General features: G+C 52.3%; 1 protein-coding gene across 6 annotated transcripts in view; it reads right to left on the minus strand.

Annotated features, from left to right (window-relative positions):
- Nucleotides 1-240: 240 nt before the first annotated feature.
- The window catches only part of TSPAN15 (tetraspanin 15), a 79,087-nt gene continuing 55,495 nt past the window's right edge, over nucleotides 241-23,832 (minus strand). For 3 of the 6 annotated variants that reach the window (XM_033842154.2, XM_033842151.2, XM_033842155.2), the window contains exons 2-8: nucleotides 20,974-21,159; nucleotides 19,646-19,720; nucleotides 10,610-10,705; nucleotides 7,922-8,038; nucleotides 3,070-3,113; nucleotides 1,450-1,736; nucleotides 241-1,075 (exon numbers count right to left, since the gene is read on the minus strand). In XM_033842154.2, coding sequence (XP_033698045.1) covers nucleotides 888-1,075; nucleotides 1,450-1,736; nucleotides 3,070-3,113; nucleotides 7,922-8,038; nucleotides 10,610-10,705; nucleotides 19,646-19,720; nucleotides 20,974-21,039 — 873 coding nt within the window. In that variant the 5' untranslated portion in view covers nucleotides 21,040-21,159 and the 3' untranslated portion in view covers nucleotides 241-887. Of the gene's footprint in view, nucleotides 1,076-1,449; nucleotides 1,737-3,069; nucleotides 3,118-7,921; nucleotides 8,039-10,609; nucleotides 10,706-19,645; nucleotides 19,721-20,973; nucleotides 21,160-21,761; nucleotides 22,000-22,030; nucleotides 23,462-23,832 lie in introns of those variants that run through there. The other 3 variants (XM_073793523.1, XM_033842150.2, XM_033842153.2) reach the window with 3 other exon arrangements.

Consider the following 23,832-nt stretch of genomic DNA (forward strand, 5'->3'; position numbering starts at 1 on the left):
TCCTGGCAGGAAGGATGGGCACAGGAGGCTCCAGGCCCGGTCCACAAACCAAAGGGTGAGAGAGGCCATTCCAAGCTGGGAACAGGCAGCCTCGGTTGATCCTCCTGGGCCTCAGTGTCCCAAACTGTCCCAAATCTTGGTCTCAGGGTGGCTCCCCTTCAATCTTTGCACCAACAAGGGGTTTCCAAGCCCAACTTGGGGTCTTCCTCACTCTCGACCCAAACAGCACAAACAAAAAACCAGAAAAAAAAAAATCATGTCTTTATTGTCTGATTAATAAACTGGCTTGGAGGGGGAAGAGGAATGGGGCTTTGAATACAGCTAGCCTTGATTAGTCAGAAACTCCTGTTAACTGTGTACAAAATGAATGTTATAAAATCAGGTACAAAACAGGGTCAACAAAGCAGCAGCCCTGGGGTGGTCTCAAGGGACCCGGGAGGCTGAGAAACGGACCCAACGTGGCCTCAGGGTGAGGCCGAAGGACTGGGGCCTGGGGTCTGCACCCCACCCCTCTGCTCCTTCACCTCGGGGCACACATGCTCTCCTCCCTCCCCGATTACAAATCACTACAAAACTGCCCTCAAAGGGGCACAAACACCAAGGCCAAGGCACTACCAGAAATGAAATGGGTTCGGAGCCCAGCGCCAAGCTCCCCCTTCCCCAGCAGCCGGAGCCTGGAGGAGGGGTGCCCTGTTCCCCACACCCCACGCCCAGCAGGGTGGGCACGCACAGAATTCAGCAGCTGGGGAGGAGCTCCGCCCCCCAGACAGGCGTTGGCCTGGGAGCCCTGAGCAAACACAGCCATGGCTTTGGTCAATGCCGAATGTGGAGAGAGGGGCCACAGTCCTATCTGGCCCCCACGACGTGGCCTGCGCAGAGATGTCCTGTCACGGTCCTTCTGGAGCTGCCGCCCCAGGCCACGGCCCTAATTGGGATAGCACATACAGCACCCCGCGCCTGCTGCCTCCACGCTGGGTTTGGTGCTGGGTCCCAGGAGCCCATCGGTGACAGAGTGCTCCGTGATGATGTCCTCCACCCGGGTGATGTACAGGAATGTCAGCAGCACCCCCAGGAACTGAGGAGAATGGGCAGGGCGGGTGAGAGCCTGCTGGCCATCTGGGTGGCCCTCTCCGGCAGTCCCGAGCCCCCACTTCCCCAATGGCCCCAGCCTGCCGGGAAATCCCAGAGACCCTCCATTCTGCGACTCCTATTCCCCCCCCAGCTATGTCACTCACTTTCTAGGCCATTCACCCCCTCCTTCCAGCCCTCCAGCCCTCCCAGGGTGAGCCCAGGTGGCTGGTCCAAGAGCTCTCTTCACCCCAGCCCTTTGTGCCTACTCTGCACTCTGTAATCACCGAGCCACACATCATCTGAAGCCACAGCCTGCCCACACCATCCCCACCTTTAGCTCCCCTCCCTGGGGGCGGGGGGGGGGGGGGACCAGCACACCTGGGGGAGCAGGATGCCTAGCAGGAGGCCCGCCATGATGGTGTAGTTGTCCATGAACCAGATGAGCACAGCGTTGGTGCAGCCCCGCACGTAGATGACATTCTGCACGCTGAGGCGCTGCCGGGGAGGAGCCTGGCTGAGCACTCGCCTGGGAGCCCTGGTCCCAACTCTGCCACTCACCCCAGGTCCAGGCGAGTCCCTCAGCCTCTCTGGGCCTCAGTTTCTCGTATGCAATGTGATGAGAAGGTGGCTCTAGATCACTGGGTCTCAGCAGGCGGTACTGCTCCCTAGAGAGCACTGCGGACATTGTGGTGGCACTTCCGGTTACCACTGCGATCGGGGCTGGGGGCTGAGGGACTGTAGAGCTCAGGGCAATCCTACTCCACGGACAACTTCCCAGACTGCCTGCCTCTTAGATGTCCCCTGGGCATCTGGATGGGTGAAAACCCATCCATAATTATCTGAGCCCAAAGCCTAACTCCAGGGACATAAAAACCAAAGTGTTTTCTGCATGTTTTTACTATGCACTGAATTCTGTAGAAAGAATATTAGATAAAGTAAGGGATAATTATACTTTATTTTGTTTGCAACTTTATCAAGAATTGTTCACCATTTTGAAAAACCATGTCAATGGCAAAAATACGCCCATGGTAATGCAAGTTGTCCACACAACACCCCTGCCAAGTATCAGAAGCCCCTGGCAGTGTAAACACCCAACCACTTCGCTTTCTCTATCTAGTGCCTGAGCACGTACGTGTTGAAATATGGTATATGGTTGTAAATTGTTTTATCTTATTTCTCCTTTTATCTCAAATCATTACGTTACCTGTTTTGGAATTACGTGTGTAGGTAGGTTATATTATCTGTGAATTTCACTTTGGAATAATAAATAGGGCATTACCAAGTGTTTAATGTAAAAACTGGCCATTGGGTTTGATGGCTGGAGAATCACTGCTGGTCTGTGGCTCTGCATGTTAAACGTGTGTCAGAATCACCTGCCGGCGCCACCCCAAGAATGCCCGTTTCTAAGAAGTTCCCAGGTCGGGGGCGGGGGGGTGGAAGGCGCTGCTGTTGCTGCTGGTCGGGGGACCTCACTGTGAGAACCACTGCTCAGAGGCATCTCAAGTCGTCACTATTTTCAGCTTCCTTCTCAGCACCACCCCAGCTTGTCTCCAAGTCCAGGAGAAATGCCCAGGAAGCTGAGCCAGGAGGGACCTTCCAGAGGCTCCCTTCCCCAAGGGACTCCTGGGTCCCAGGCTGAGGAAGCCGGTGTGTGTCGTCTGCAAATGGGCAGCTCCAAGGGCAGAGGCAGGCGGGTGCTGAGCGCGGCCGGGCACAGGGGCATGCTGGGGGCACTGGCAGGGGCACGGTGGCCTCACACGTTAGGTGCCCGGCACATCCTGGCAGCCAGCCTTTCCCAGCCTGGGGGGATTCTTGGCTCCCCGAGTCCTGTTCTGGGTGGGGCAGAAAACCTGAGCAGTCCCTGGCTCCTTTTCACAGCCAGGAATGTTGGGAAATCTCAGCAGCCAGGAGCCTCACCCCTGGTAGCCCCTCTGATCACCCTGGAGATGGGACAGGAAGGGCAACCTTTCTGGAGGAAAGAGATTTCAAAGACGTTACCTCCTTGTCAATAGTTCTGTAGCCGCACATGGTGTTGACAACTTCTGTCTGAAACAGAAATGTGTATTAGCTAACACTTACATAGTGTTTACCGTAGAAGACATTTGTTCCCCCTGACCCCCATTTTATAGTGCACAGAGAGTTGCACTGCCCAGTATGGATGGAGCTGAGATTCCCACCCCGGCAGCCTGGCTCAAGTCTGCATCTTAACCTCCCGCCTCCAAGAAATGCACAGGGAGGACAGGCGGGAAGGCCAGTTCCGTGGCGCTTCGGTGGGAGGCCCACTGCTCCACCCGTGGCAGCCTAGGAACCCAGAGGAAAGGGCACTGCCCCAGGCTCCCTCACTGCAGCTGCCCCAGAGCCCAGGCTTTGCTGATATGGTTATGGGTTGTCTGAGGTCAGGGCTGGGCTGCTCCCACTATGCTGGCTCTTATGAAAGAAAATCCCAGACCACAGCCAGGGCCCTGGCCAGCTGGGGATTACCTGACGGCAAAGCCAGGCCTCTGACCACACTTCCCTGTTCCTGCAGACAGCCACCCACCAGTGGAAGGACCGCCCAACCTCCTTCCTGGGAAGAGAGCTGCTCTCAGGAACTCCCAGCGGCTGACTAATCTAGGCGCAGGGGAAGCTGTGGTCGGCCCTAGACCCATCAAATCTCTTCCCAGCAGACCTATAACACAGGACTGGCAGGGGCACTTCCCATCACTGCCTGAGCCCTTGTATAGTTTCCTCTATTTTCTAGAAGGTGAGAGAAAGCTCGATGTCCCGGTCCCATCCCTTCACATCTAAGTGAAAGCTGCTGTGGGACCAGGGTGCCACAGGTTCCAGCAGTAATGCAGGACAGCGGAGTGGCCAGTGTGGTCTCTGGCATCATGTTACCTGGTCCAGGTCCTGCTCTGCCACTTAGGAGCTCTGTGACCAACCTTAGGTGGGCTGCTGAGGGACTAGCAGATGCAGGCACTCAATAAGGATTTGTTGAATGAATGAATGAATGAATAGCCTCCCTGGTCTCTTCCATAAAGCAATGGTGATCTAAGAATGTACCCCACGGAGCTGTTTTGAATATAAAGTGAGATATACACGTAAAGGGCTTATCCCAGGGCTGGGCACATGGCAGAACACAGACACGCTGGCTGGAGTGACTTTGGACACGATCCCAGTCCCTGGAAGGCAAGGAGGGCTGTCTACTCTCTTTCCAAAAGAGTGGGTTGAACCTCAGGCGTCATCTAGATCTGTCTAAATGTCAGGGCCTGATGTGTGGGCAAAATAACCTCTCTCAGTCTAGACTGTCCCCCAGGAGCCCTCAGACCCCAAAACACCGAGCATCCACTTCCTGTCAGTTGGCATTTGTGGCCCCCCAGGCCAAGAACATGACCCCCAGGGAGAAGGTCAGGCCTGGGGAGCAAGTGCACGAGGGCATGATGGGAACAGGTGCTTCCTACCTCATTTGTTCATTCATTCAGTCATTACTGAACAAATACTGAGCACTCATTATGTACCATTCTCTGTTCTAGGTGTTGGGAATACAGAAGAACAAAAAAAGGTCCTTGCCTTCATGGAACTTTTATTCTAGGGAAGGAGACAGACAATGAACATAATAAACAAGTAAGCTATATGGTATATAAGAAGGTGACAAGAATAAACTTACTCTTCACTGCGCTTCCAGCCCTGGAGGTAGAACCACAGCTCCTGCCCCTCAGGGAACAGACATGCAGCAGCAGAGGCCTCCCTAACCCTAGAGCCCAGAACTCTTCTCTAGGCCCCAGGGTGACTCACCTAGATATCTATGCAAACATTAATTCTGGGTGGTTTTTTAATGAGATTAACATTTTTTGTTTTTGTTTTAATTAATTTATTTAGTTTATTTATTTTTGCCTGCATTGGGTATTCGTTGCGGCATGCAGGCTTTCTCTAGTTGCAGTGAGCGGAGGCTACTTTTCATTGCGGTGCGCGGGCTTCTCACTGCGGTGGCTTCTCTTGTTGTGGAGCACGGGCTCTAGGCGCTTGGGCTCCAGTAGTTGTGGCACACGGGCTCAGTAGTTGTGGCTCACGGGCTCAGCAGTTGTGGCACACGGGCTTAGTTGCTCTGCGGCATGTGGGATCTTCGCGGACCAGGGCTCGAACCCGTGTCCCCTGCACTGGCAGGTGGATTCTTAACCACTGCGCCACCAGGGAAGCCCCCAATGAGATTAACATTTAAATCAGTAGCCTGAGTAAAGCAGATTGCCCTCCCTAACGTGGGCGGGCCTCATCCAATCAGTCGATGGTCTGAATAGAAAAAAAGGGCGGCCCTTCCCCCAAGTAAGGGAGAATTCTTCCTGCCTGACTTCAAACCTGAACTGAAACACTGGGTCTTCCTGGGCCTTGAGCCTGCCAGCCTTAAAACAGGAACTACAGGGTTTCCCTGGTGGCGCAGTGGTTGAGAGTCCGCCTGCCGATGCAGGGGACACAGGTTCGTGCCCTGGTCTGGGAAGATCCCACATGCCGTGGTGCAGCTGGGCCCGTGAGCCATGGCCGCTGAGCTTGCGCACCCGGAGCCTGTGCTCCGCAACAGGAGAGGCCACAACAGTGAGAGGCCCGCGTACCAAAAAAAAAAAAAAAAAAAAGCAGGAACTACATCATCAGCTCTCCTGGTTCTCAGGCCTGTGCACTCAGACTGAAACTAAACCATTGGCTCTCCTGGGGCTCTCGCTTGCCGACTCACCCTGCAGATCTTGGGACTTGCCTGCCTCCATAATTCTGTGAGTCAGTTTCCTATAATAAATCTCTTTACACACACACACACATCCTATTGGTTCTGTTTCTCTGCTGAACAAGCCAGCAAGTCCCTTCCGGGTGGGACACTCCTCATGTAATGGTGCATGTGGAGGGTATGAAGACCTGTTCCCCTTGCCCCAATATGGGACAACTCTGAAGGATCATCCCAGGACATTCCTGGAGAGGCAGCTGAGGCCCTCATTGAGCCTGCATCATTGCTCAACCTCTCCCACTGCCCAGCCCAGCTTCTGTCACCTCCCTTACAGGTGTCAATCCTGAGCGCACCTCCTACTAAACCTCCTGCTCACTAACCAGCGTGTCAGAGCCCACTTCCCGGACAGCCTTAGCTGTGACACCTGGACCACTGCACTAGCCCCTAACCAGACTCCCCACGTCACCTCTGCTCCCATAGCAGACAGGGTGGTCCTGGTAAAGCCTAAGTAAGATCTGCTACTCAGCTACTAAAGCCCTGTCACTTGACTGCTTGTCACTCAAGGGAACCTAAGTCCTGACCACGGCCATCAGGGCACCCATGACCTCCCTGACTTTGTCTGCCACTCTCCTCCCCCACACTCACTCTGCTCCAGCCACACTGGTCTCTGCACTGTTTCTCAAACTCACCAGGGCAACTCCCACCTCAGGGCCTTTGCACTTGCTGCTCTCTCTGCCAGGAGTTCCCATCCCCAGATACACATGGCTCACTCCCTCACTTCCTTCAGGGTTTTACTGAGAACCTACATTCTCAGTATCTAAAATTGCAATCCTCCACGCCCCTGCTTTATTTTTCTCCTTAGCATTTATCATCTTCTAGCATACTATCTCTTTTACTTATTTATTTTTCTTGTCAGTTCTACCCACTAGAAAGAATGTCAGCTCCATGCAGGCAAAAGTTCTCTGTGTGTTTTCTGTATCCTCAGAATGTAGAACCACATCTGGCAGGTCCTCAATAAATACTCGTTGAATGAATGAATGAATACAAGCTGGGCTTCCACATCTCAACCTGGACCTTCAGGTGCCACTGCCTTGGGTGATGAAGTTCAGGGTCACCCCCCTGTAGGCCTCCCTAAAAATCCCAGGCTCTTCCCCAGCACTCCCCTTGCACAGAAAGCTACCCTAAAATGGCAGCTACAATTTCCAAACAAACCTCCCCTCCTGGCCCAGCCTTTTTAGGGCTAATGCACTTGGCACTGGCTCCCTGACTCACTGGGTGAGGCCCCCACCCCTACCAGCAGCTGCGTGGTTTACAGAATTCGGAAGTGGGCACAGAATGGTGGAGCATCAGAAGAGAAATTTTCCATGACTCTTCAGGGTGTGAGTAATTGCAAAGCTCTCCGCCTCATTCCAACCCAGAAGCCATGCAGTTTTGGGACACATTACTCAAACACAGGATTGACCAAGCCTCTCATTTATTAGCAGTGACAGCACAGGGCAGCCTCCCAAGTGGCCAAGGAGGCAACAGAGCTGAGAGGATCCCACTGGGGAGAGGCGGAGGCTGACGGTTACATCACCAGACCCCTTCCAAATACCTTGTTGCTGATGGTGACCAGGACGTCAAGCCCAAAGTCCACCAGCAATGCCCACAGTGCAGGCCCTGCTCTGGTCCTCTGGCTACGGCTGTCAAGCCAGCCACCCTGCTAAGCCCCCCGGCCTGGACCCTCTCCTACTCCTTGCCTGGCTTGCACAGGAGTCCAGGGTGCAGCTCTGACAATGGCTGCCTGAATTTCATCCCAGCCCCATCAACCTTGGGCAAAGCACCTAACCTTTTGGTTCCTCAGTTTTCTCATCTGTACAGTGGGTGAAATAACGGTACCTACCTCACAGGGTTGTTGAAAAGACTAAATGAGTTAATACAACTAAAGAACCTAGAAAAGCCAGCACATGGTAAGTGCTCAGTAGATGTTAACGACCGCTACTAATAAGACAAGACTTCCCCGCCCCCCTTCCCAGATTCACCCCCTTTAGTAGCCCTCGAGGCTCAGGAAGCCTCGACAATGACCACCACCTCCTGCCTGCCGCACCCAACCATCCCCACCACCCGTCCTGAAAGGTGAGAGAAGTGTCTGACCAGCCGGGAAGCCCCAGGAGCAGTGGGTACCGTGTTTCTGAAGCAGCAGGTGTAGGGCACCCCGCAGGCCAGGGGTCCGGGGGCACTGCAGTCGTGGTACTGGTTTTTGCTCCAATCTCGGTAGTCTTCTCCGCCACAGCACTTAAACTGAGGGATGAAACAAGCGGGGAAGAGAGCTGCCATCACCGCCGGGGCCCCGGGCAGACGGCAGGGAGGGGCCCTGCCGGGGGATGGACGATGTGATTTATGATGGGGGTCACCCTGGTAGGGGGAGCTACAGGCAGCAAATGAGGCATCCGTTGTGGGGTCAGAGTTCGCCAAAAGCGGCATGGCTGCCCAACAGGTAGTGAGCGCCCCGTCACTGGAGAGGCATGCAAGCCAAGGCTGGGTAGCCTTTTGGTGGGATAGCGGGGTGGTGACTAAACACTGGAGGGAACATCCTTCCTTGACAACCGGACTCCATCTTCACATCCCCAGGGCAGGCGCTCAACCCGAGGAGCTGGCCTTTAAGGTCCCGGAGAACAGGATTCTAGGGAAGCCCCACAACCCAGGGGTCCCTGAACCACACTGACCTTCTCCTCACCTGCCCCAGCTCTGCCTGTCCTGCCCTTAGCAAAGGGGCACACACCTCACACCCTGGCCTGGGCTCAGGACTGAAGCGATGGCACAGCTGGCATCATTTTCCCCTTAGCTTAGCCCCTCCCTGCATCTCCCCCTGTACAGATGCCAACGCCTGGGGGAAGCAGTTACTCCACTGAGATGCTGGTGTGTGCCGGGCATTGTTCTGTGTGCCAGAGAGACAAGGGGCAGCCAAAGCACCACAGCCCTGCCCATATGGGACACATCTGCAGAGGGAGACAGAGAGGAATCAGCGTTGTGAAAAGGACAGTGAGGTAGTGCTGGGTACCAGGGATACGGCAAACAGGGGAAGGAGCGGGGAGGTCGGGAAAGGCCTGAGGAGATGTCATTTAATCTGAAATAGGAACAGGAAAAAGCCGGTCAAGACATGCAAAGACCCCACGCAGAGACGAGGTGGTTATATTTCAGCAGCAGGTGTGCCTGGAGCGGAGCCAGCAAGAATGGAGGACATGAGGCCAGACCATGAAAGCCCTGTCAGCCAGAACCAGCAGGGAGCTGGGATGGTATTCTGAGTGACGGAAAGTCACTGCAGGGTTTATTAACCAGGGGAGTGATATGATCCAAGGTCTTAGTAAAAACACAAAGCAGATACCCTTTCAGAGTCCCCATAGAGCCTTTTAGGTTATCAGTTTGAGGGATCTGGAAGTGCCTCTTTGGGGTACAGTGCAAAGGGCATTTGCTTTGCCATCAGACAGGCCAGAGTTCAAATCCTCACACTACCGGTAACTCCATGCTGTGTGACTTTGGGCAAGTCAGTGACCCTCTCTGTGCCTCAGATCCTCAACCGTAAAGCAGAAAGAGCAACGTCAGCTTTGCACAGCTGAGCTGAGAATTACAAAGGGAAGCCATGCATGAGGCATTCAGCACCAAGCAGGGTGCCCAGTGAGCATGAGTCATCCCGCCATTCCACCCTGGAAGAAATGAAAATTGCGAGCCAGCTGAAGGTTGGTTCCAATAAAAGCATTTTGCTCCACTTGATGGCCAGAGCTGGCAGGCACATCCCTGGCAAAGAAGGGCCTCCCGGAGGCTGCACCTGTTGTGACTACATGGAAGGCCTGAGCCAAGGGTGTGGCCACTACGGGTGGCCCTGGGTGCGGTGAGACGTTTGTCCCCACTGAGGGCTAGCACGGGGATCAGGCCAGCTGACGCCCCCAAGGTCACGTCCAGAGAAGCGCTGCCAGGGCTGAGCGGGCCCTCGGCCCTCAAACTCTGCTTGTCCTCACCTAGTAGGACATGAGGATGATGACCACTGCAGCTGACACCGACCTAGGTCTCATCATTTGCCTGGCACTGCTCTGAAACAGGTCGAGGCAATCTCACAACGACGCCAAGAGGAAGGGACCATTAGTAGCCCCTTGAGGCAGATGAGGAGGCTAAGGCGCAGGAGGACTAAGTGAGCTTGATGTGTAGAAGCCCCCCGAGGGCAGCAGCTTGCCCTGCAACTGCTATTATTATTACACCCACAGATTTGGGTGGACCTTGGGAAGAGGGATGACATCCCCAAAGGACAATTATCACATTCAAAGAAGCGTCATCGAGGAAAAGGAGAAGTCTTGTGCTGTTTCCCCATGCAGGGGGAAGTGGAGTCGGGGAAGAGCTCTCTCCCCGTCGGGGCTGTCCTGGACTTGGCAAGGCAGTGAGCTCCCCATCACTAAAGGGTCCTGGCAGGGGGAACTTTGAACTGGGTGGCTTGGAGGTCACTCCCACCTCAAAGAAGAAGGATCTTTACCCACTGGAGAGGGGCACACTGAGGCACTGCCAGGTGGCTTGTAGCTACCCCTGACCTTGTTCTTTTTTTTTTTTCCAGGAGGGGAGGGCCTGTGTACCTGGAGAGGAACAGGTAGGGCAAGTATGTTGTGGGGGGAGCACACGGGTAGAGAGCTGGTTGAAAAGGTCAGGCCCTGGCATCCCTACCCTTGGCGGCCATCCATGGCCCACCCTTGCCTTCCAATGTGGCCAGCCACCTGCTTTGGGAATGGATAAGCCATGTGACCCTCACCCCGACCCTCTTGAGCAGGGTCCCCTGTAGGGGACAAAGGGCATGGGAGGCAGATGTCTGACCCAAAGCGCCTGGCTCACCTCCTTCTGAACAAAGTCCATGATGTTTTTGAAGTCCAGATCGTCATAGTAGTTCTCGATGCCTCTTCGAATGTTGTCATTCAGAAAGTCGATGGTCTATTTAGACAGAGAAATTACAAAGGAAGAAGAGCACACATCCCCAGAGTCCCACCCGAGATTTCCCAAAAGTCGGGATTGAACCAGAGTGCCCACAGGCCCAGGTGGCCCCTGCCCCTACCTGCACAAAGCACCCCTTCCATGCCCCCAGTGCCCATCGGATGCAGGAATGGTGCACCCCATTCCTTTACAGATCAAACAACCCATCCAGGCCAGGGCTGGGACTCAGCTGCTCAGGTTCCTGGCCTGGCGCTCCTTCTACTGCCAAAGACAGGCCTGTGCTGGAACCTTCCCTTTGCCCTCCAGGCCTTCTCTCCACTCTTCTCTCCTATCCAAGCTCTTGTTCTACAGATAAGGAGGCCCAGAGAGGGAGCTTGATTCTCCCCAGATCACCGAGCAGGTCTCAGCACTGGTTAGGGGCCCGGCCAGGTCTCCTGACTCTCCTCCGGGCCTCTCTCTGTCACTGCAGGGAGATGACGGGGCCCACCTCCCTCTCGGGCTGGGACAATCCCCACCGGGTAGGGCGCTGGCAGGCCGCCCTGTCCCAGTCACACTGGGCCTTCTGGATCAACAGCCCGGCTGTTGTACTGGGATCCAGGAGCACAAAAGGCCCCACAGCAGGAAGGGATGGGGCGGGAGCGTGGGCAGCCCAGCTCCACACTGGCAGCGACAATCGGGGCTTTCAGAGCAGGAAGGCCCGTGTCTCATCAGAGATTGTGCTGGCACAAAGGGTGCATTCTCAGCTCTGGAGCCGGACGATTCCCGGGGGAGGTGCCCTCAGGGTACATGGGGACAGCAGGGCCCTGGGTTCCAGGCCCCAGCCTGGGACTGCAGGCCCCATCACAGCTACTCCTCCTCTCTGGGCCTCAGTTTCCCACTTGTGAACCAACCCTGCAGGCCTATGTTTAAGACACCTCCAAGCTCTGAAGATCAAAGACTAGGCTGCAAGGGGCTGTCAGGCCTCATGGTCCCTGCAGCCACGCAGGCCTCGGGCACTTCCTTTAACTTCCGGGCCTCCATTTCTTCCTCTACGGAATGGGGGCTGGCAGTGGGGGAGAACCCTCTGCCTGGGAGGGGTTGGAGATTCAAATAAACTAAATCTACAAAAGTGCTTAGCAGGACGCCAGGCACGTAGTGAGCCCTGCTGTTATTATGATAGGTCTTTCTTTTTCCAGGAGACAGATACCCTGTGGTATCACTTCATACCCATTACGTCATCAGTGGAAAATGGCTAATCCCAGAAGAAATTAAGGCCCTAAGTCTTGTCCAAGAGCTGGGCCCTAGCCTGGGACCCCTCACAAACACCCTGCAGCCCAAAGAGGTGATGTGACGTGTCCAAGGTCACCCTGCTGATCACTGGCAGAGAGATGCTGGAACCAAAGCGTCAAACTCCCGGCCTGATACACTTTAAGAAGCCAAGATAAGTATCTGTATAACTGATTCACTTTGCTTTATACCAGAAACTAACACAACACTGTAAATCAACTATATACTCCAATAAAAATTAAAAACAAAAACAAACTCTGTGTGGGGATAGGTTATCCAAGGTAACTCCTCTGTAAAATGAGAAACAATATTAACCACCTTAGACTCATAAAAGATCATGTGTTACCAATGATTAAAGCTAATATGGAAAACAGGAAAAAAAGAAGCCAAGATAAGAACCCAAGGTTCAGATTGGGGCCATCTCCCCAAACCATCTCCAGTATCAAAAAGAGAGGAATGAAGGATGTGACAGCCATCTCCTTCCTGAAACTCAGACACTGCTCAAAGCCAAGGTGACAGAGGAGACTGGCTCAGGGAAACCTATCTCTGTGGCCAGAAGGAAAACCCTCTGCTGATGAAAATCAGCCGCTCAGGAGCAGACCTGGGAGCTGCAGGCCTCGGGAGGCACAGGGCCAGCCCCCTTCCCGTGTGAGAGGCTCTGCAGTCACCAGCCCTCAGCCCTGCCCAGGTCTGGCACTGGATCCCACCCAGGGCAGGGGCTCAGTGGCAGGGCTGCTTGCTGGCCACTCGACCTGGGCAGAGCAGGAGGCTGCCTGGCCTCAGGCCACCCTTCCCAGAGGCTCCCAGGTCCTGCAGCCTTTCCGACCTTGGGTACCTGCTCCTCTGGGTGATGAAGGGACAGGCCAGCCAGCTGGAGCATGGTTGGGGGTGTCGAAGAAAACAGGACACCAGGCAGGATCAGTCTGTCACACAGGGCAGGGCAAGGGAATGAGCTCGTAGTGTTCAATGGCATGGTATAAGGGGCCCTTGGCTGAAGTGAGGAGCAGGGGATGATGTCCAAGGTCAGGGACATGTCTAGGGCCACACTCATGGGAGGCGGGGTGGCTTCCTTCCACTCTCAAGGCACTGCGGACCGTCCTGGTCCACCTACCCCAGCCCATCGGCTCACCCCTCAGCCCTCCCACTGGGTCACATGCTGTTGGGAAACAGGGTGGGATGAGGGCAGGAGGCCCAGGGCAGGGAGGAAGACAGGCGGCAGAGGGGACGCTCAGTGGCCCAAAGGGGAAAGGCTCTCCCTCCCTCTTTGGTGAGCAGCCCTGACCTCCCTCCCCAAACCAGCTCAGTCTCTGAGCATTTTCCAAAGGCACGGACTCCAAAAGAGCCCTCTTTGTGCAAATCAGGCCTTCCATCTGGTTAGCTGAACCGGGACCCTGTGGGGAAGGGAGGCCCCGCTGGAGGCCTCTCGGGATGGACAGGAGGAACAGATGGTCCCAGGCTCCACAGGCGGCAGCTGCCCCCAGTTCCCATCAGAGAGCTCTTTAGGTTGTGCTGGTTCTTGCACGTGTGCACTGCCTTTGGCACCGTGCGTGTGCGTGTGCGCGTGCATGCCCATGCCAGAGACGTGTGTAGAATGCTTGGGTGGTTCCTGTGGGGGTGGAGGGCATACAGGTCATTAATTAACTCTAATTAAGTGTAAAGCACGGTGCTTATATCCCACAACGTCCTGAGGGACTGGGGGAGCCGCTGAGAGGACGCGCCCTGTGGGAGCGTGGAAGGGAAAAGAGAATTCTGGCTTTCTCTGCTGCGTCCAGAGGCCAAACGCACACAGTGCCAGCCCCACCCTGCTCTAAACCAGGTCACACAGCAGGGGCAGCTCCAATGAGGACTGGAAAACCACCTTTCACAAATGGCTGGCATGGCCTCAGAGGCACGTGGCCCGGGCTAAATTAAGCAGAGAGTGAGCGAGCATCAAAGGCCATGGGATTTTCAGAGCACATTGTTCAAGTCACCAGACTCAAGCTACAAAGAGCTGCCCTTTCTAGTTCTTTCTTTTAATCTAGTTTTAAAGATATCTGAAGCCTCTGCATCACTGCTCTCAGTGGAGGCACTTGGAGAGTTTTTAAATGAAGGAGGAGAAGAGCGAAGGGATGTCAGATTGCTTCTGGAGGTCATGAAAATGTTCTCAAATCGACAGTGGTGATGGTTGCACGTATCTGAATGTACACTTTAAATGAGCGAATTGTATGGCATGTGAATTAAATATCAATAAAGCCTTTTTTTTTAGCCTAAATAAATGAGGAACTGGAGGGGTGGGGGGCATGGGGCAGCAGCTCCCCCAGGACGGCAGGGGTGGAAGGGCTGGCTGGCAGCCGGAGCCTCCCACCAGGCCTCTGGGGACGCAGCTGTGCTAGTTTCCTACAGGCTGCCAGCCGGCTTCCATCGCTTCATGTCCGCTTCTGAGGCCCATGCTGGGGAGGCCCAACAGCTGGCAGCTCAGCTCTCATAACGCAGAGGCGGGTGCTCAGCCTAGGACTTCCTTCCTCCCTTAGTGCCTGGGCTGAGCCAGCATCTCTGGGCTCCCCACAGTACCCCCAGAAGGTGGGGATCCATCCTTGTTGCCTCCAGACCCCAGCCTCTGCTCCAGCCCTGAGATGGGCCCCATCAGACAACCAAGGGTTGAGAGGAACCCAGGGAGTGAGAAGGAAAGAGGTGCAAACTCTGCAAGGTTCTCTGGAATACCCGGCTGGAGGTCACAGGATTAATCCCCATGGTGGGGGAGGGTTACGCTTTGGTCTCCCAGGTGTTTGGGGCTCCAGCTCTCACTCCCACAGTGGGAGGCACCAGCTATGGGAATCTGTCCACAACAGTGCAGAACTTTCTCTACTTTCTTCTGGGTGGGAAGGATATATATGCTCAGGTGCTCAGCCAGGCAGGCCATGCTGTCTCCTTTCTCCCTGCCCTGACCTCACGGTCACACCCAGAGCCCGCTCGTGGCAGTGCCATGATAAACAGGCTGGGTGCTGCCCATCATTCCATGGCCTGGTGTTAGGTGTGACCACAGCACCCTCTGATCAAGGCCAGGAAAGTGGTCGCTCCCCTGACTGTTCTGGTGGTAGAGGGAAGGAGGTCGGGGATGGGTAAAGACGTACCAGCTACAGCCCAGTGCCCTCTGGGTGTCCCTGCTCAGCCCTGCCTCACTGGGAACATACGGTCAGGAGCTGCCCACCTCCAAAACCCCCGACACCCTCCAGAGAGGCTCGGGACAAGCTGGGGTGATGGCAGGTCAAGAGCGGTGAGACCCAGGCAGCTGTGGAGGTCATTCAGGTTCTCTGCCCCCCACTGGGTTCAAGGTGCTGCACTTCTGCTTCTAATGCCCGGGCCCTTGGGGCCAACAGCTCTGCACCCAGCTCTCCAACGCATGGCCACTCGACCCTGCACAAGCAGAAAAGCTGCTTCAGTCCAACTACTGGGTCATGCCTGGCAGCAGAAGCCTCATCCAGGGGCAGCGGTTGATGGAGAGTTTCTTCCTTACACTCTGGAGACTGTTTATCTTTCGCTGCCTGGCGGTGGCCATGGTCTGTGCACCTTCCTGAGAACCCTGTGTGAAGTTATGAGCCTGATGACTTGTCCTCATTTGTCACCACAAGTGGATTCTTAGAGTTAAGAGGTAGCCTGCAGGGCTGGAGACTGAACTTATTACATCGTGATTCAGAGAAATCTGTCTTCTCCTCTTGGTGAAGAAAAACTGGAGTTGGGAACTCACCTCCTCCTGGAACCTGACCTTGACTGTGCCTCACCTCTTCCTCCATCATACGCTGCCCCTTTCTGCCACCATCAACAGCCAGGCTGCTCCTTCCCTATCCTCACCATTGGCCCATTTCTAGTTTTACAAAATCGCATGGCATTACAGTTGGCAGGGACATCATTTTTCTTTATATGGTATTTTCCCCCTTGATTATAAAAAAAGAAAAAGAAAATTTGGGAGCTAGGGAAAGAAAGAGTCCCATCCCTCAGAGGAGATATGAATTAATATGTTAATAGTTCTATTTCCTTCCAGATTTTTCCAGGCCTATGTTTTTCATTGTGGAGATCTTACTGCACTTAGTTTTGTATCTCATTTTTTAATTTTTTGAATTATGTATCAGGGGCATATGACAGCATAGCCCATCATAAGCCTCCAAAGAGCTGAGATCCCTGAAGGTGAAGGTCCTTCCTGGGTTGCACACTGAGACCTTCCCGACAGGGCCCCATGAAGGGGACAACCCACCCTAGGGGAAGGAACACACTTCACCCCGTGGTGCCCTCAGGGTTTGGGGATAATGGAACTCTCACCCCTGACCTCAGGCCCATGGCATCCTCAGCTGTAAGACCTAAGGGTCCCTGGAGGTTTCGTCTTAGTTCTCTCCCTGGAAAAGAGTGGTGTCACAGCCCCTGTTGACCTACCCGGCACTGGAAAATAAGTCAACCGCCTTTGTGAAAGCACCTGGGAAACCAGAACTGCTGTTCACTTAGGGGATTGTTTATTAAACCACTGATGCTGCTAACCCTGGCCTGGACCTGGGCTTTAGTCAGTAAAGCACTCATAACTCTGGAAAGCTGTGGGCTGGCCAGGAGCCCTGCTGACTGCACAAAAATGCATCCCCATTCGCAAATGGAATAAACATCTCTCTCCTCTCAGGGCTGCTGAAAAATGAACCAATACCCTGGAACTGCCAGCCCAGAGCAGATGGTCTGAAAAGCAGAAAAGAGAAAAAGGGAGGAACAGGTAGCAAAACTAGATTGGGAAGACAACCAGTGGGACAAGGCAATCTACAGATTCAATGTGATCCCCTATCAAAATTCAGATGGCATCTTTCACAGAAATAGAAAAAAAAATCCTCAAATTCATATAGAACCACAACAAACCCCAATAGCCAAAGCAATCTTGAGCAAGAAGAACAAAGCTGGAGGCATCACTCTTCATGATTTCAATATTGCAAAGCTATAGTTACCAAAACAGTATGGTGTTGACATAAAAATAGACACACAGGTCAATGGAACAGAATAGAGAGCCTGGAAATACACCCACACATATATGGTCAACTGATTTCCAGCAAAGATGCCAAGAATATACAACAGGGAAAGGACAATCTCTTTAATAAATGGTGTTGAGAAAACTGGAAATCCACGTGCTAAAGAATGAAATTAGACCCTTATCTTATACCATAGACAAAAATCAACTCAAGACGAATGAAAGACTTAAATATAAGATCTGAAATTGTAGAACTAACTCCTAGAAGAAAATATAGGGAAAAACTCCTTGACATTGGTCTTAGTAGTGATTTTTTGGATCTGACATCAAACATTATAGGCAATGTCGCCTATAGCAAAAATAAATAAGTGGGACTACATCAAACAAAAAAGTTTCTTCACGGCAAAATAATCAAAAAAGTAAAAAGGCAAACTATGAAAATATCTGTAAACCATATATCTGATAAGAGGCTAATATCCAAAATATACAAGGAACCCTTACAACTGAATAGCAAAAAAAACAAATACAGTTGACCCTTGAACACTGTAGGGATTAGGGATGCCAACATCCAACACAGTTGAAAATCTGCATACTGCTATTTCTGCCTCAAAAGCAAAGGAAATGATAAATAGCTCACCCAAGGGCAGGAAGCTAAAACAACTTAAATAGAGTCAGGACTCAAACCCTAGTTCTTTTGACTCCACATATTGTAATCTCTAACCGAACATAAACTTTTCCTCATGCTTAGTTATTTAAGGATCTGTAAAATGAAATACAGGTACTATATTTATTGAAAAAACTCTGTGTATAAGTGGACATACACATTTCAAATCCATGTTGTTCAAGGGTCAACTGTAATCTGAGTAAAAAACAGGCAGAGAACCTGAATAGATATTTTTCCAGAGAAGACATACAAATGGCCAACAGGTATATGAAAAGATGCTCAACATGACTAAACATCAGGGAAACGCAAACTGAAACCACAGTGAGATGTTATCTCACTCCTGTTGGAATGTCTATTATCAAAAAACGAGAGACAAATGTTGGTGAGGAGAAAAGGGAACCTTTGTACACTGTTGATGGGAGTGTAAATTGGTACAATCATTATGGAAAACAGTATGATGATTCCTCAAAAAATTAAAAATAGAACTACCATATGTGGTACAATCCCACTTGCAGGTATATATCCAAAGGAAATGAAATTACTATCTCAAAGAGTTATCTGCCAGGAAAAGAACTCTCATGTTCATTGCAGTATGATTCACAATTGGCAAGATATGGAAACAACGTGTCTGTTGCCAGATGAATGGACAAAGATGTGAGAGATATAGAGAGAGATACAGTTATGTAGATATATAGATATACGTATATTCTCCATTGTGTGTGTGTGTGTGTGCATATATATATGTGTATATATGTGTGTGTGTGTGTGTGTGTATATATATATATATATATATATATATAATGGAATATTATTCAGCCATAAAAAAGAAGGAAAACCTGCCACTTGTGACAACATGGGTGAACCTTGAGGGGGTTATACTAGGTGAAATAAGTCAGACAGAGAAAGACAAACACTATATGGAGTCACTTATATGTGGAGTCTAAAAAAAAAAAGTCAAACTCATAGAACCAGCGAGTAGAAAAGTGGTTGCCAGAGGATAGGAGGTGGGCGAAATACGGAGATGTTGGTCAATGGTACAAACTTCCAGTTATAAGATGAATAAGCTCTGAGGATCTAATGTATAGCATGCTGACTATAGTTAATAATACTGTATTATACATTTGAAATTTGCAAAGGGAACAGATCTTAAGTATTCTCACCAAAAAAAAAAAAAAGTTAACTATTTGAGGTGATGGATGTATTAATTAACTTGATTGTGGTAATCCTTTCACAATGTATACATATCTCAAATCATCACACTGTACAGTTTAAATATATCACAACTTTATTTGTCAATTATTCCCCATAAAGCTAGGGCAGGGGAGAAAAAAAGAACTGAAAAAAAGATTGGAAAGCATCCCTGAGCTGCCTCCATCTTCCTGTGTGCTCTTAGGAGGGCTTCTTAACCTCTCTGTGCCTCAATGACTCCATCAATATGATGGGAATCTCCCCTTCCGACACAAAACAGGAAGAAGACCCCTGGATTCCAAGGGTGTAGACATGCCTGTGGTTAAGGCCCACCCAGCTGGTCTCCCTACTGTCCACTCTCCATTCAGCAGCAAGTAAAATGTGAATCAGATCACATCACTTCCCAGCATAAAACTCTCCAAAGGCTTCCTACTGCCTTTAAAACAAAAATCCAAGGCCCTACCTGATCTGCCCTAGATCTTCATCTTCTACCCCCTCCCCATCACTCACCTGTTTCAGCCAAGCGGCCTCCACACCGTGCACAAACCCGCCAAGCTCCCTTCTGCCTCAGTGGCTCCCTCCGCCTGGACCTCTGTTCCCTCTGAGCCTTAGCTGGTTGGCTCCTTTTCAGCAGCATCCTCCCCACCTCCACCCCAGGCACTCTGTTACCAGCCTGTTTTGTTTTCTTGTTCTCCGGTTTACCTGTTCAGTGCCCATCGCCCTAGCCCAGTGGATGTTCCACGAGGGATTATCTGCCCAGCTCTCTGCTGCACCCCCAGTTTGCAGCCCTGGGCGCATACACAGTGCGTGACTAGCATACACATGGCTGATAACTGCGCCAGAGGCCCACCTGGTTCCGGAAGATCAGGGCCACCACACCACCAACGAGCTCGATTATGAGGCAAATCCCAAGGATGTACATAAACTGGAAAACAAAATTCAGAGATTCACCTAGAGGGGAAGCGGAAGTGCCATCTGCGCCGAGCTCAAGCGCAACAAAGAGAATCACCTCTGTCGGAGCTCTTAGCAGCTCCTGGGCCTTTCGCCCCTTCCTCCTGTGAGGACACAGGATGTGGACACACATTCCCGGGAAAGCCTGTCGCTGGAGCTAGTGGTCAGGAAAAGGGACTCAGCTGTCCCAGCCAGACTGTTATCGAGGTTTGTCCCAGGGGTCCTCAGCAGGGTCTAGGTGGAGAAACACAATCCCCTCACCCACTCCCCACCACAAGCAGAGCTGGTCCTCGCTCTGGCTGACCCAGAGGGGACAGGCTGTGCAGCATTTCCAGCTCTGCCTGCAGAGGCTCTCCACAGTGGCTTCCCAGACCCCCAGGGTGGGTGAGGGGATGCCTGAGGCTTAGAGGATACACCCCCCTTTATCACAGAAACGGGCATTGTCCAAACTGATGTCAATAACTTCCAGGCTCAGGCAGCACCGAGACTATCCTCATAGGGGCTTTTAGGGGCTTCCCGTGTGAGGGGGACAATGAGGTCAAACACACATGTGGTTGCAGAGGAAACAGATCCTCCTACCCGGCACCCCCCACTCTGGGGAGCCATCCATCTCCTGCCAGTAAGCGGGGTAGGGGAGTTGACCTCCCCTGACCCCAGGGCAGGCACTTGGCCAAGCAGGCCCATCAGAGTCCTAGGACCTTGGCCAGAGTTACCAGGAAAGATTCCCCGGAATCAAGAACCATAAGGACTGTTGGCCTGAGGCTGCTGGCCACCACTGCAAAGAGAGCCTGAGAACAGCATCGGGCGTCCAGCTGGGAGGTGGCGAGAGAGAGAGCCTGAGGGCACCGTCTGTACCCCCGGACCCAGTGTGGGCTTGCTCGTTACATGAGCTACTGACTCACCACCAACAACTTTTCTTGGTTTTGCTTGCTCTCATTTGAGTGTGCTTTCTCCCACCTCCAACCGACAGTCCAGACCAACACAGGGTTTAAGTAAGAAGAACAGTATTCAAATCAGCCTTTCTACGCAGAAGTGGAGGAGGCTGGGCACTCTTGGGCCAACGTGCACAGACAGGCTGACCCAGGAAACCCTCTAAAAGAGCTGGTTTGAGGCAAGGACTGAATAACTGGGATGCCCAAGGGCCCAGGGGTGCTCTCCCCAGCTCTCCTGGGGATGCCAAGGACCCCACCACCACCAGTGGCTGAGGGGTGCGTGGGGCGGACTCACCGCTTGGAGAAGGCACAGGTTGTCGCGAAGGGAAGCCAGCACACCGATGAAGGACACGATGAACATGACAACCCCCAGGAGGATGAGGATGATGGCCGGGGCCAGAAAGGCACTTTCCAGGGTTTTGTATTTCTGCCTCTCGACCTCTGCATAGATCCCCACTGACAGGACCAGGCCCCCGATCAGCTGCGGCAAGAAAGCAAGGAGTGAGAGAGGAGAAGAACTGGCAGTCGCGTGATTTTCCTACAAAGGGCTCGTCTGAGGGCTGTGGTGTCTGCCGTTAGAGGGGCTCACCCCAGGTGACTGGATGTGAGGGAAACTGTTATGGGCTCAACTGTGTCCCCCCAAATTCACATGCTGAAGCCCTAACCCCCAGGACCTCAGAATGGGACTGTACTTGGAGATTGAGGCTTTAAAGAGGTAATTAAGTTAAAATGAGGTCTTATGACTAGGCCTTAATCGAATACAAATGTTGTCCTTAGAAGAAGAGGAGATTAGGATACAGACACACACAGAGAGAAGACCATGTGAAGACACAGGGAGAAGACAGCCATCTACAGACCCAAAGAGAGAAGCCTCAGAGAAAACCAACTCTGCCCACACCTTCGTCTTGGACTTCTGGTCTCCAGAGCTGCAAGACAACAGATCTCTGTTGTTTACGCCACCCAGTCTGTGGCACTTTGTTATGGCAGCCCTAGCAAACTAACACAGACCCTATTTGGAAATGCTGCTTTAGAAGAAGGTACTGGTGAGTCAGGGAAAATCCACTGGCTAGAGGGTCAGAGAACCTGGGTTCGAGTCCCAGCGGTGCCACTTGCTAGCCCTGGGCGTTGGATAGGCCTTGGACCACACGAGTCTGTGCTCTCATCTGAAAAATGGCTGAAGTTTATCATTTCTGCCCTGCTCACCCCACAGGTTTTTGCAAGGCTTTTGTGAGATAAGGAAACTGGAAACACTGTAAGTCTGAAAGCCTGGGGCCCCTGGGATGCGTATTACACAGGCAGGTCACCAGGGAAATTTCAGAACTGCTCAGGGAGATGGGCATTTCACTCAGCACCATAAACATGGAATTTATCTTCAGAAAGACTATCGGGAAGGCCGCAAGTCGGAGCAGGAGGGCTTCTCCGGTGAATTCGTCATCATCAACTTTCCTAAGGGTGGAAAGGTGATCACTGTAACAACCCATCAGAAAAAACCAGGCAAAAAAAAGCCCTTGGGGGACCCCTTTTTTGCTCTCAGCCTGAAAACTCTCATACTAAATCTTCAGGGAGACTGATCAGCTGACATCACCCCGAACCCTCAGATGAGTCTGTGGCTGCGCCGCCACATTGCACTGGGCCCCGCAATAGTGTTCTAACTGGCCCCCTTCGGCCTGTTCTCCACAACAGAGTGACAGGCGAAACCTAATCAGGGCAGGCTGGTGCTCTGTGCGCCAAGAGTAAACGCCACAACCCTAATCACAGCCTACGCAGCCTGTCTGAGCTCACTTCTCACTCCCCCCACTTCCTCACTCTGCTTTAACTGCACGGGGCTCCTCACTGCTGGTCAAACACACGAAGTGTGCCACCCCAGGGCCTTTGCACAGGCTGTTCCCACTGCCTGGAATGCTCTTCCTCCTGATCTCCATACGGCTCTATGGCTCCCTCCCTCACCTCCTTTCCGTCTTTGCTCAATCGTTTCCTGCTCAGTGAGGCCTTTGGGGTCATCTTGTTTAAATGTAGAAAATCCCTCTCCTTGAAACTCCCGATCCCATTTTCCTGTTTTATGTTTTTCCTTTGTAATTGCAAGTACTTAACATACTACATTTTTTGCTCTAGTTTTTAATTGTTTGTCTTGCCCACAAGAACATAAGCTCCATGCTAGGAGGGATTTTCGACCATTTCGGACATCGTCAGCACCCACAACAGCCCTGATATTTAGGAAGTACAACAGGCATTTACAATCAATGTCTGTCGAATGGATGCAAGCCAGGCTTCCCAAGAGACCCCCTTGGGTTTGAGTCTGCCGCTGTCTACCCAGCCTCCTTCCCGTCCAAGGATTCTGGCTTTCCGGGCCACACATTCCCGAGAGCAGATACCCTGGACTTCACAGAGCAGAAGGCAGTGTGGGAGAGGAGCTGGAAGCCATGGTGCTGTCAGCAAAGGTCTGAGTAAAGGAAATGAGGGATAATACAGACAAGATGTGGGCCAGATGTGCCATGAGCACAGCTACCCTAGAGTCAACATCTGGAACTCCTCAAGTTACTCCTGGTCTACCCCCGCCTTAAATTGGCTACAATGTGCCGTCAAAGTAGATCCCCTTGACTGCCTTCTAAAGAGCGCCAAGACTGTCCTGGGTAAAGGGAAGTGCCTGCTTCTCCTAAGCTTTGACAAGTGGCGGGGATGCCGAAAGTCAAACAGACCAACCTTACTTAGAAACACTGGGTAACAGGGGATTACTGGGAAGCCATCTCCCTCGGGTCCAGGGTTCTGCTGTATTTCTCAGCTAAGTGCCATTCCCCTCAGTTTGAAAGGATAATCTGGGACTACTGAGACCCACTCCCCTGGTCTAAAAGGAATGCCTTCCCAACACACATGGGCCAATAGGTGCGAAAGGCATTGACAAACTTGGCCATGAGCCACTTATTAACAAGTTAGCCATATCAGGAAAACTGTGAGTGAAATGATGTCATCCAAATGACCCAGTTGGGTAAATTTTTTAATTTATAAGACAGGATACACACACACACACACACACACACACACACACACACAGCCCTCTATAGGAAAATGGGGACCACAGGAAATAAAACCTACCTTTGATAGGGAAAGATTAACCAGAGTTATTTGGTCAGTTCATGCTCCAAACCCCAGAACGTGG

This window comes from Tursiops truncatus, chromosome 16, assembly GCF_011762595.2.
Source record: "Tursiops truncatus isolate mTurTru1 chromosome 16, mTurTru1.mat.Y, whole genome shotgun sequence".
Taxonomy (NCBI): Eukaryota; Metazoa; Chordata; class Mammalia; order Artiodactyla; family Delphinidae; genus Tursiops; species Tursiops truncatus.